This window comes from Balaenoptera acutorostrata, chromosome 6 (genome assembly GCF_949987535.1).
Source record: "Balaenoptera acutorostrata chromosome 6, mBalAcu1.1, whole genome shotgun sequence".
Taxonomy (NCBI): domain Eukaryota; kingdom Metazoa; phylum Chordata; class Mammalia; order Artiodactyla; family Balaenopteridae; genus Balaenoptera; species Balaenoptera acutorostrata.
Window position 1 is genome coordinate 117,156,705 of NC_080069.1, and position 13,315 is coordinate 117,170,019.

Sequence of the window (13,315 nt, forward strand, 5' to 3'; positions counted from 1 at the left end):
TACAGTGACCCACAGCTTTACCCGGATGGGGTCGCTGCCCTCAGCCCCAGGGCAGTGTTCGAGGGCTGTGAGATGGATGCATCTGACGGTGCAGGAAAGTGATGAAGTCAAGACTTCAGCTCACAACTGGTAGCCTGCAAATCTCCAGCCCCTCAGCCTCACTGCGATAGGCACCACAAACAACACTTGGAGAAAGCAGTACCTCCTTTTGATGGATGGAGAGATCGGTGAGCTAACGCAAACTCTAGGTAGAATTCCTATTTAGCCTCGAGGGCCGACATCATACCCGGGAATGTAGCCACCAGGCCAGGGCCGGGGCACCCGCGGAGGTGAGGTGGAGTGGGCGGGGCCACATGCGGAGGCGGTGCTGTGGGCGGGGACTGTCCGGGCTGGGTTGAGCAGGGCTGGGAGCTTGAGCTTGGCCGGCACTGTCGAGGGGGGGAGAGGGGGCGCTTTGGAGAGAAAAAGCAGGCCCTTGCCTATGGTTGGGGCACGGGGAAAGGTGGCCCTAAGAGAGGACGGTGCTACGTTAGAAAGGGCCGAGAGGTACTGAGATGTGGAGGGGCGACTCTCTGAGGAACCGATCCTTGGGGTGAGGGCGGAGGCCGCGCGCGAGAGCTCAGTAGTGGGAGGGTACGTGGGTGGGGCCTGGGTCGGTGCTGAGGGCCACGGAGCGGGAGGGGAGGGGCCGTGGACTGTACGGAGCTGAGGATGGGGTGGCATTTTAGGCTTGTGGGCCTAGCAGAGGTGCTGACAGCCCGCACAGGGAACCCCGCGAGGTCTGTGCGGGAGGGGCGTGGCTGGAGTGCGGGGCGGAGCTGGGGTGGGGTCTGGACCTGGCTGAGAGGCGCGAAGTGGGCTGGGCCGCAGTTCGGGGCGGGGTTGTGCGGGGTCTGGACCTGGCTGAGGAGCACAGAGTGGGCGGGACTGAGCCTTAGGGCGGGTCCAGGGCGGGGCCTAGATCCCGCCGACGGGCACGGAGCGGCTGGACCGAAGTTAGGGGCGGAGCCAGGGCGGGGCCTAGGCCGGGCAGAGGCGCGCGGGGCGGGGCGTGGGCTGCGGCGCGCGAGCCGAGCGGCCCGCCGAGCCCCGCCGAGGCCCGAGCCCACTCGAGTGCGCTCGAGCCCGCGGCCCCCGCCCGGGGCGATGGAGCCAGAGCCCGGCGGGGCGGCCGCTGCGCTCCTGCGGCAGAAGAGGGCGGCGCTGCGGCGCAGGGGGTGCAGCTTCGAGAGCCCCAGGTACAGCGGCCCGGGAGGGGTGCGGCCGGGAGGGGCGGAAGTGGGGAGCCGGCCACGTGGGGGGTGGCCGTCTGAGGGGACCGAGGGCCGCGAGGTCGCGGCGGGGGGAGGGGTCTCGGCTGAGGTGGTGGTCTGAAGAGATCGGGCGAGGAGCCTGAGCACAGCGGCCGGGAGTCGAAGGGGGCTGGGCTGTCCGAGCGGCAGGTGCGGGAGGGGGTTGCCCCAGAGAAGCACCTGACGAGAGTCGGGAATCCAGACCCGACGAGACGCCCCCAAAGCTTCGGTCCCTTGGCAGGCCCCGAGCAAAGCCGTGGCTATAGGCGCATTTCGGGCTGTGGAGAATTTGCCCTGCCCGACTCTTGTAAATGCTCAAGGACAAGGTCGGGAAATAGCCCCCCTAAAGTCCGAGGGAGGTAAGTCTCCCTCCCCGGGGAGTCCCTCTGAGCTGCCCCAGGACCCAGGCCAGCTCCAGCCTTCCTAGCCTGGCTCCCCAGGTAACGCACACCTGCTGCCTCATGGCCCCGCCCATCCTGGCTGGTGGCCCCCGACATGCCCGGCCCCTCCTGCCCCTCTGACCCGCCAATGCCTTTCCTCTGCCAGGGGTGCCCGTGCCCCTCCCGCCCGCTTCCTTTGGCTTGGGGAACTCGCCTGATGTGTCCGGGTCCTTCTTCTCCCTGGAACCTTGCCCGGAAGACACGCCCTCCCCCGCCGCGCTCGGTGGCTCTCCCTCTGCTCGGCGAGATTCCTTCCCTCAGAGGGCATTTCCTTAACTTGGAGTGTCTTCTCCCGCTCCAACGTCACTGAAGTGGGCCCTCCCATTTTTCAGTCCCTGGTCCCTTCTAGAATACTCCAGCAGCCCCCCAACTACACTTCCCGTCTTTATTCTTCCACGTCTGAAATCCACATTCTCATTGGCCGCTGGAAGAGTCTTACTGCACTGTCCACTGTGCCCCTCCCATGCCTTACCTCCCCTCCCCACTCCCAGGAGCTCTCCATCTCCCAGGGCCGCGATGGGGACTGGGGCAGAGGAAGGGGAGAAAGATAGGAAGTGGGACTCTGGCCCTCCCTGTGGCAGAAAAGAGGGTTCAATTGCTAGGATAAAAAACAGGACCCTTAAAATGAGATGCCAGGCCCTTGTCACCTCACCTCACTCTTGGTGCTCCAGCAGTACCAGATGAGAGTATAAGCATCCTGAGGACAGGGACCATAGCTGTTCACTGCTCTGTCCTCGGAGGCTGGCTCAGGCCTGGCCCATCACAGGCATTAACTATCTCTTGAATAAATAAATGCCTGACCAGCTGGTAATTCTTCCCTTATGCTGTGCTATCTCTCATCTGTGGCTTTACTCATACCATGCTCTTTTCTCTACTTAGAATAGTCTTGTCTTTACTTTTTGGGTAACGCCGACCCTTCCTCTGGGAAGTCTTCCCTGAACCCTGGCCTGAGCTCTGTGCTGTATCAACAATCTACACATTGACGGCTAGTCTACACACCACTGTGTATAATTACCCGGATAACACCTCTCCCCCACTAGACCAGGAGCACCAGGCAAATATGGTCTCTGCCCTTCTGATGCTTACACTCTTGTTGCTGGAGCATGAAGGTTGGAAAGTGCACCAAGAGATGAGGCTGAAGAGATGAGTCAAAAGCTGGATCCAGGCCTGAGGTAGAATGTTTAGAGCAGCACTGTCCAATAGAACTTTCTGTGATAATGGAGGCATTCTATAGCCCATCCTGTCTGATACTGTAACCACTAGCCGCCTGTGGGTATTGAGCTCCTGAAATATGGCTCATGCAACTAAGGAAATGAATTTTAAATTTTATTTAACTTTAATTTAAATTTAAATAGCCACATATGACTAATGTTTCCAATATTGCACAGTACTGGTTTAGAAGATTTCTCTCTTCCTCTGAACTCTCACTTTTACCACCCCCTCCTTTGTCTTCATGACATTACACCTGAAAGACTAAATGACTTCTCGGCCTCCAAAGGTGTTTCCCTCTATTTAACACTCCATGATATTATCATATAAGCCATAGAAATAATGATTACCATTTTTGTGATTATAAAAATAATTTGTTTGTTGGAAGACAATGTATTTAACTCATCCTTTATTATTGTACATGCAGTTTATTACAAGTTTCTCACTCGTACTAAAGACACATTGAATCCATGTACATTAGTCTGTGTATGAGTCTGTAAGAGGTAATCATCTCCTTAAGATAAATTCAGAGAAGTGATAGAGATTATTGGATCCCAGAAAATGAACATTTTAAAGGCTTTTGAAGCATAAGGCCAAATTGCCCGCCAGAAAGTTGTGCCAGTTTATAGTTCTCCCAAGAGCATATAAATGTGCCTGTTTTTTCTCATCCTCACTGCTAGGCATTATCATTTATAAATATTTGCCAAAGTGATACCTTGTTTTAATTTGAATTTCCATGTTTAGTAGTGAGGTGAAACTTTTTTCTCACATTTATTCATAAGTTGTATTTCTTCTTCAAATGAAATACATATAATGTACTTTGTCCATTTTTCCTTTGGAATATTTATCTTTTCCTTATTGAATTGAAGCACTTTTTATTTATTAAGGGAATTAATTATTTTGTCAAATATGTAGCAAATTTTTTTTTCAGCTACTTTAATTTGTTTTTAATAGATCTTTATTGGAGTATAATTGCTTCACAATACTGTGTTAGTTTCTATTGCACAACAAAGCGAATCAGCCATATGCATACACATGTCCCCATATCCCCTCCCTCTTGAGCCTGCCTCCCATCCTCCCTATCCCACCCCTCTAGGGCATCGCAAAGCACCCAGCTGATCTCCCTGTGCTATGCTGCTGCTTCCCACCAGCCAACTATTTTACATTCCGTAGTGTATATATGTCGATGCTACTCTCACTTTGCCCCAGCTTCGCCCTCCCACCCCACGTCATCAAGTCCATTCTCTATGTCTACCTCTTTATTCCTGCCCTGCAACTAGGTTCTCAGTACCATTTTTATTTTTAATTTTTTTAGATTCCATATATATGCGTTAGCATACGGTATTTGTTTTTCTCTTTCTAACTTACTTCACTCTGTATGACAGACTCTAGGTCCATCCACCTTACTACAAATAACTCAATTTCGTTTCTTTTTATGGCTGAGTAATATTCCATTGTATATATATGCCATGTCTTCTTTATCCATTCATCTGTCGATGGACACTTAGGTTGCTTCCATGTCCTGGCTATTGTAAATAGTGCTGCAATGAACATTGTGGTACATGACTCTTTTTGAATTATGGTCTTCTCAGGGAATATGCCCCAATAGTGGAATTGCTGAGTCATATAGTAGTTCTGTTTTTAGTTTTTTAAGGAACCTCCATACTGTTTTCCATAGTGGTTGTATCAATTTACATTCCCACCAACAGTGCAGGAGGGTTCCCTTTTCACCACACTCTTTCCAGCATTTATTGTTTCTAGATTTTTTGATAATGGCCATTCTGACTGGCGTGAAGTGATACCTCATTGTAGTTTTGATTTGCATTTCTCTAATAATTAGTGATGTTGAGCATCTTTTCATATGCCTCTTGGCCATCTGTATGTCTTCCTTGGTGAAATGTCTATTTAGGTCTTCCACCCATTTTTTAACTGGATTGTTTGTTTTTTTGATATTGAGTTCCATGAGCTGTTTGTATATTTGGAGATTAATCCTTTGTCTGTTGTTTCATTGGCAAATATTTTCTCCCATTCTGAGGGTTGTCTTTTTGTCTTGTTTATGGTTTCCTTTGCTTTGGAAAAGCTTTTAAATTTAATTATGTCCCATTTGTTTATTTTTGTTTTTATTTCCAAAACTCTAGGAGGTGGGTCAAAAAAGATCTTGCTGTGGTTTATGTCAAAGAGTGTTTTTCCTGTGTTTTCCTCTAAGAGTTTTATAGTGTCTGGTCTTACATTTAAGTCTTTAATCCATTTGGAGTTTATTTTTGTGTATGGTGTTAGGGAGTGTTTTAATTTCATTCTTTTACATGTAGCTGTCCAGTTTTCCCAGCACCACCTATTGAAGAGGCTGTCTTTTCTCCATTGTATGTTCTTGCCTCCTTTGTCATAAATTAGGTGCCCATATGTGCGTGGGTTTTTCTCTGGGCATTCTACCTTGTACCATTGATTTATATTTTTGTTTTTGTACCAGTACCATACTGTCTTGATTACTGTAGCTTTGTGGTATAGTTTGAAGTCAGGGAGCCTGATTCCTCCAACTCTGTTTTTCTTTTTCAAGATTGCTTCGGCTATTCGGAGTCTTTTGTGTTTCTGTACGAATTGTAAAATTTTTTGTTCTAATTCTGTGAAGAATGCCATTGATAATTTGATAGGGATTGCATTGAATCTGTAGATTGCTTTGGGTAGTATAGTCATTTTCACAATATTGATTCTTCCAATCCAAGAACATGGTATATTTCTCCATTTGTTTATATCATCTTTGATTTCTTTTATCAGTGTTTTATAGTTTTTTGAGTACAAGTCTTTCACCTTCTTAGGCAGGTTTATTCCTAGGTATTTTATTCTTTTTGTTGCAGTGGTAAATAGGAGTGTTTCCTTAGATTTTCTTTCTGATTTTTTGTTGTTGGTTTATAGGAATGCCAGAGATTTCTGTGCATTAATTTTGTATCCTGCAACCTTACCAAATTCATTGATTAGTTCTCGTAGTTTTCTGGTGGCATCTTTAGGATTTTCTATGTATAGTGTCGTGTCATCAGTAAACAGTGACAGTTTTACTTCTTCTTTTCCAATTTGTATTCTTTTTATTTCTTTTTCTTCTCTGATTGCTGTGGCTGGGACTTCCAAAACTATGTTGAATAAGAGTGGCGAGAGTGAACATCCTTGTCTTGTTCCTGATCTTAGCTGAAATGCTTTCAGTTTTTCACCATTGAGTATGAAGCTTGCTGTGGGTTTGTCATATATGGCCTTTATTATGTTGATGTAGGTTCCCTCTATGCCCATTTTCTGGAGAGTTTTTATCATAAATTGGTGTTGAATTTTGTCAAAAGCTTTCTCTGCATCTATTGAGATGATCATATGGTTTTTATTCCTTAATTTGTTAATGTGGTGTATCACATTGATTGATTTGCATATATTGAAGAATCCTTGCATTGCTGGGATAAATCATGGTGTATGATCCTTTTAATGTGTTGTTGGATTCTGTTTGCTAGTATTTTGTTTAGGATTTGTGCATCTATGTTCATCAGAGATATTGTCCTGTAGTTTTCTTTTTCTGTAACGCCTTTGTCTGGTTTTGGTATCAGGGTGATGGTGGCCTCGTAGAATGAGTTTGGGAGTGTTCCTCCCTCTGCTATATTTTGGAAGAGTTTGAGAAGGATCGGTGTTAGTGTTTCTTTAAATGTTTGATAGAATTCTCCTGTAAAGCCATCTGGTCCTGGACTTTTGTTTGCTGGAAGATTTTTAATTATGGTTTCAATTTCATTACTTGTGATAGGTCTGTTTATATTTTCTAATTCTTGGTGTTTCAGTCTTGGAAAATTGTACCTTTCCAAGAATTTGTCCATTTCTTCCTGGTTGTCCATTTTACTGGCATATAGTTGTTTGTAGTAGTCTCTTAAAATCCTTTGTATTTCTGCAGTGTCAGTTGTGATTTCTCCTTCTTCATTTCTATTTTTATTGATTTGTGTCCTCTCCCTTCTTTTCTTGATGAGTCTGGCTAAGGGTTTATCAATTTTATCTTCTCAAAGAACCAGCTTTTAGTTTTATTGATCTTTGCTATTGTTTTCTTCATTTCTATTTCCTTTATTTAGCTCTGATCTTTATGATTTCTTTCCTTCTACTGACTTTGGGTTTTCTTTGTTGTTCTTTTCTAGTTGTTTTAAGTGTAGGTTTAGTTTGTTTATTTGAGATTTTTCTTGTTTCTTGAGGTGACATTGTATTGCTATAAACTACCCTCTTAGAACTGCTTTTGCTGCATCCCATAGGTTTTGGATCGTCGTGTTTTCATTGTCATTTGTTTCTATGTATTTTTTAATTTCTTCTTTGATTTATTCAGTGATCTCTTGGTTATTTAGTAGTGCACTGTTTAACCTCCATGTATTTGTGTTTTTTACAGTTTTTTTTTTCCTGTAACTGATTTCCAATCTCATAGCATTGTGGTCAGAAAAGATGCTTGATACAATTTCAATTTTCTTAAATTTTCCAAGGCTTGATTTGTGACCCAAGATGTGATCTATCCTGGAGAATGTTCCATGTGCACTTGAGAAGAAAGTGTATTCTGCCAATTTCGGGTGGAATGTTCTATTAATATCAATTAGATCTATCTGTTCTATTGTGTCATTTAAAGCTTGTGTTTCCTTATTTATTTTCTGTTTGGATGATCTGTCCATTGGTGTAAGTGGGGTGTTAAAGTCCCCTACTATTATTGTGTTACTGTTGATTTCCTTTCATGGTTATTAGCATTTGCCTTATGTATTGAGATACTCCTATGTTGGGTGCATAAACATTTAATTGTTATTTCTTCTTCTTGTATTAATCCCTTGATCATTATGTAGTGTCCCTCCTTATCTCTTGTAACAGTCTTTATTTTAAGTCTATTTTATTTGATGCAAGTATTGCTACTCCGGCTTTCTTTTGATTTCCATTTGCATGGAATATCTTTTTCCAATCCCCTCACTTTCAGTCTGTATGTGTCCCTAGGTCTGAAGTGGGCCTCTTGTAGATAGCATATATATGGGTCTTGTTTTTGTATCTATTCAGCCAGTCTGTGTCTTTTGGTTGGGGCATTTAATCCATTTACAATGTTATTATCGATATGTATGTTCCTATTACCATTTTCTTAATTGTTTTGGGTTTGTTTTGTGGGTCTTTTCCTTCTCTTGTGTTTCCCATCTAGAGAAGTTCCTTTAGCATTTGTTGTAAAGCTGGTTTGGTGGTGCTGAATTCTCTTAGCTTTTGCTTGTCTGAAAAGCTTTTGACTTCTCCATCAAATCTGAATGAGATCCTTGCTGGGTAGAGTAATCTTGGTTGTAGGTTCTTCTCTTTCATCACTTTAAGTATATCCTGCCACTCCCTTCTGGCCTGCAGAGTTTCTGCTGAAAAATCAGCTGATAACCTTATGGGGATTCCTTTGTATGTTATTTTTTGTTTTTCCCTTGCTCCTTTTAATATTTTTTCTTTGAATTTAATTTTTGTTAGTTTGATTAATATGTGTCTTGGTGTGTTTTTCCTAGAGTTTATCCTGTATGGGACTCTCTATGCTTCCTGGACTTGGGTGACTATTTCCTTTCCCATGTTAGGGAAGTTTTCTACTGTAATCTCTTCAAATATTTTCTCAGACCCTTTCTTTTTCTCTTCTTCTTCTGGGACCCCTATAATTCGAATGTTGGTGCGTTTAGTGTTGTCCCAGTGGTCTCTGAGATTGTCTTCAATTCTTTTCATTCTTTTTTCTTTATTCTGCTCCTCGGCATTATTTCCACCATTTTGTCTTCCAGCTCACTTATTCGTTCGTCTGCCTCAGTTATTCTGTTATTGATGCCTTCTAGTGTATTTTTCATTTCAGTTATTGTGTTGTTCATCTCTGTTTGTTTGTTCTTTAGTTCTTCCAGACCTTTTTAAACATTTCTTGTATTTTCTCAATCCGTGCCTCCATTCTATTTCTGAGATTCTGGATCATCTTTACTATCATTACTCTGAATTCTTTTTCAGGTAGATTGCCTATTTCCTCTTTATCTATTTGGTTTGTAGGTTTTCACATTGCTCCTTCATGTGTGACATATTTTTTTGCAAGGTTTGGGTGGTGGGCGGGGCCTATGCTTAGGACCCACGGGACTGGAAAAGGCCCTGGGGACTGTGGGGGGTGAGTCTTAGGCTCAAGGAACAGAAGGGGCCCAGTTGTGCCCCCCCACCCCTGGTCTCAGAGGGCAGGGGACCTCACCTGGGAGCCCAGCAGGCTCCTTGGGCTCAAGTGGGCAGGGCAAACGCGCCCTTCTCCTCTCCTGCTCCTCCGGCCTGGGAGGGCCCCTCACACCTGCCTCTCCTGATCTCCCCAGCCTCAGGGGCGCAGATCTTGTCTGGCCTCCACTTCTCTTCCCCCCTCAGTCCTCCTGTGTCCTACCAGTTCACTTTGGGGTTCTTCCCATCTCCTTGGATGTTAGAGTTTCCCACCAGCGGCCGGCAGGCGCCCTAGTTGTGGGGAGACGCTAACTCCGCATCTTCCCGCACCACCATCTTGACTCCACCTTCTGTAGCAAATATTTTTTGCACTTCATTATTTGCCTTTTAACTTTCTTTATGGTGTTTTTTTGATAGACTTTATTATCATTTTTTTAAGTTTAGTCAGATCTACTAATTTATTCCTCCTGTTTATGCTTAGTTAGAAAAGACCTCCCTGACTTAAAAAGATAAATGTTCATCTACAGTTTCTCCTAATGTTTCTGTTGCTTTAAAAAAAAATTACCTCTTTAATCCATTAATCCAAATCATCTCACTTTTAAGTGAGAAATATTAAGAGCTGTCTTGTATTGGGCTGACATCGTGGACTTTTAGGGCCAATGAAGAACAGTCACCTGTGAAACATCTTAACCATACAAGTGTGTGGGTCCCTCCTCCTGGCCTATTGTTCCAGAAAGTGCAGGGTGGTAATGGGGTGTGGGATGCAGGTGATTGTGATGGACAGCCAGGGGAGAGAGCCTTGGCCTAATTTGTGGGTGTGTTGCCAGATTAGCCTCCCTTACTCCAAAAGTCCTCCACTACTTCTCATTTCCTATTGTGTCAAGTTTAAATGCCGCTGCCTTGTGTTTACAGCCTTTCAGAATCTGGTTTAACCATATTTACTCAATCATCTTGGTGGCATCAAGGCAAAAAAGGCATTATTTCAGGATGGCAACTGTCTTTGCTGACTATCCTGTATCACAGTGGTCCCCAACCTTTTTGGCACCAGGGACCAGTTTCGTGGAAGACAATTTTTCCATGGACCAGGGTTGGGGCGGATGGTTCAGGTGGTAATGCAAGCGATGGGGAGCGGCAGATGAAGCCTTGCTCGCTCACTCACCGCTCGCCTCCCGCTGTGCGGCCCGGTTCCTAACAGGCCGAGGACCAAAACCGGTCTGTGGCCTGGGGGGTGGGGACCAGTGCTGTATCAGCTCCAACAACTGGCAGGCAGACACAACACATAATGAACACAAAGGAGCAAGGAGGGGCCCAGGCAAGAGGCCTCCGAGCAGGTGGCAGTGAGGAGGACTAGCTGGGAAACCTGGAGGCCGTAGGGCCAGACGCTGATGCTGTGAAGCCACTTGCCCTAGATGTGTTTGTCCTCATTTTGTAGGAAGGCATATCAGGCTGTGTTCAAGAAAAAGGGCTTTGGAGTGACACAGACCTGGGTTCAGGTTTCTGACTTTTTGCTTGCTGTGTGTGTGGCCTTGGACAAGTTGATTAACCCCTCTGAGCCTTGGTTAACTCATTTGTAAAATGACAGTAATACCGCTCTCACAATATTGATGTGAGCTTTAAGTGAACTGATTTGTGCAAAGTGCTAAAAACAGTGTCTGGCACAAAGCATTACTAAATCATAACTGTTATGGACAAAAATGATTAATGTTTATGTGAAGGTTCTCAACCTTTCCCTTCCCATGCCTCATTAAAATTCTAGCTTTGCCCATTCAGTTTTTCCTCTTCCCCTGCCCTCAGAGCAAGGTCCTGCCTTGCTTTTTTGTAGTGTTTTGAGCTGTAGATTTAGGAAAAGAGGGATTGAGGCAAAGGACAATAGGTCCACAGGGCACTGGTTAGGACTGCCTAAATGAAAACCTGTAGCGGGTGCAGAAACACCTACTTTGTCTGAGTGTGGCTAATAGGTTTCCCTATTGTTTTTGTTGCTCTAAGATATATTTTAAGAAATATATCTGTTATCTTTTGTGACTTTGTGATGAACCTGAGTTATTTTAAAGTACTCCTCTCTTGCTGAGCTGTGTCATTTTGGCTGCCAACACTTCGTGGAGCCAGACCACATGTGAACCAAAGCATTAACAGGGTTACGTAGTAGGACTGGATTTGCGGCGTAAATCCTCAAGGTCAAAGAATCTCAACATTGAATGGAACTTTAGACATCTCTTAGGTCAGCCTTGCAGACAGTGGTACTTAAAGTGTGGTCCCCGGGTCAGCAGCATCAGCATCACCTGGGAACTTGTTAGAAATGCAAATTCTCAAGCCCAACCCTAAATTTACTCAGTCAGAATCTCTGGGGATGGAGGCTTAGGAAACTGTGTTTGAGAACCAGTGCTCTCAAGTCTAATATAGTGGTTCTCAAACCTGGCATATATGAGAATCACCAGGAGGGCTTCTTAAGACCGTTTTCTGCCCCTCCCCCCCCCCCCCCCCCAAGATTCTGATTTCCTAGGTCAGGGTGGGTCTATGAATTGTATTTCTAACAAGCTCACAAGTAATGCCAGTACTGCTGGCTCAGGGACATATTTTGAAAACCACTCCTCTAGGATAATACAGGAATCTTTTCTACAACAACACTTGCAGCTGGTCATCCAACTTCTGCTTATTACATCTAAGGTCAGGGAACCCACTACTGCAAGCCTTTTTGTTATTGGGCAACTCTATTATCTTTCCCTAATAGTGAAGTCAAATCTTGCCTCGTTATACTTACCAGCCATCATTCATAATTCTGCTTTCATAGCCACTTGCAGTAGGCAGTGCCTGTGGCTCTGATACCAGGTGAAAAGTGGTGGCTTGGATTGTGGTCGAGTGATTCCTACTCCTGGCAACCCAGTTGTAATCACCATTGAACAGTTCTCTTTCAGCCACAAGCAGGACTAGTAACACACTGCACCTTTTCTGATTAGTGCCTTACCAGTTGTTAAAATTTTTAAAAAGATTATCAAAGGCTATGAATGGCAAGCAGAGGAGAATCATCGGTTCATGCAACTGCAGAATGCTGGGGGAGACCAAGCTTTAGGAGAGGATAGATCCAGGTGTTCAAATAATGTCATCAGTAATCTTTCTTCATTTTCTGAGTTGACTTTATCCTCAAGGTCTTTCCTCTTGGAGGCAAAGAAAATGAATGAGTCCAGGATTACTTTCTATCAATGGACAATCCCAGCAGAAGGATATTACCTCTTTCTCAAAGGTTCTAAGGCACGTCCAAGGCTTGACATTCGTTGGATCTCTTGGGTTCTCTGCTCATCTGTGAGCCAATCATTTTGGCCAGAAGGGGGTAAAACATGCTAATTGGCTGGGCCTGGGTCATGTGCCCAACCCAGAACTGAGGGGTTAGATCACTTCATAGAGACCACAAGGAAGTGATTCCCCAAAGGAAAAATCATAGTACTATTACCAGAAGAAGGGGAATGGATACTGGATTGCCCCCCTGCCCAAAAAAAGTGCCATTAAATTTGGGAAGCTTTCCAAATTATAGATACCCAGATGTCACCCTAGAGTCACAGAATGGGATTTCTGCATTTTTTAGTACTCATTGTAAAAGACTACCTTAGTTGAGTGGTTAAATTATGCTTACTATGTTTAGCCACAGGGAGGGAAGAGCCCTACATAGACAGAAGATTTTGAATTACAAATGGAAAACATATTTTCCACTTTCCCAGATACTGCTTCCTACATAGCGGCTTCCTTATTAGTAATGCATATAACCCACGCCTTGTGAGAACAAATTTGATGCCAAGACAAATGCTTTCGTGTTCCTAAAGATGGCTTTCCAGGCCAAGACAGAATCAGAAAAGAACAGTTATCCATTATGCATTTGGTTGCCTTCTTTTCTTCTTCCTTATGTTTCTCCTGACTCTTAGATTCTTAGATTTTTTTTTTCTTTTTTTTTTTCAGGAGACTTTTCTTCCCCAATGCTTGTAAACAAGCATTTTAATGTGAGCTGTTTTCACAGCCTTTGTCCCTCTATATTATGTCATTATTCTTTTTTTGTGTGTCAGGCCCTTAAGTATTTAATCACAAATAGATCTGCTGCTGTCAATTTTCTTCTGGAAAAACAGCAGTCTTCCTGAGAAAGGCTATTGGGAGCTGTCTTGTATCGGGCTGACATAATGGGCTCTTAGGGCCAACAGAGAAAATTAATTTTCATATTATGTC

The 13,315-nt window shown here is 44.4% G+C and overlaps 1 protein-coding gene across 2 annotated transcripts in view; it reads left to right on the forward strand.

Moving 5' to 3' along the window:
* The first annotated feature begins 706 nt into the window (after positions 1-706).
* The window catches only part of GARNL3 (GTPase activating Rap/RanGAP domain like 3), a 155,203-nt gene continuing 142,594 nt past the window's right edge, over positions 707-13,315 (forward strand). Inside the window, exon 1 of one of the 2 annotated variants that reach the window (XM_007194660.2) lies at positions 707-779. In XM_007194660.2, the coding sequence (XP_007194722.1) occupies positions 712-779 (68 nt within the window). In that variant the 5' untranslated portion in view covers positions 707-711. Of the gene's footprint in view, positions 780-1,105; positions 1,239-13,315 lie in introns of those variants that run through there. The other variant, XM_057549099.1, reaches the window with a different exon arrangement.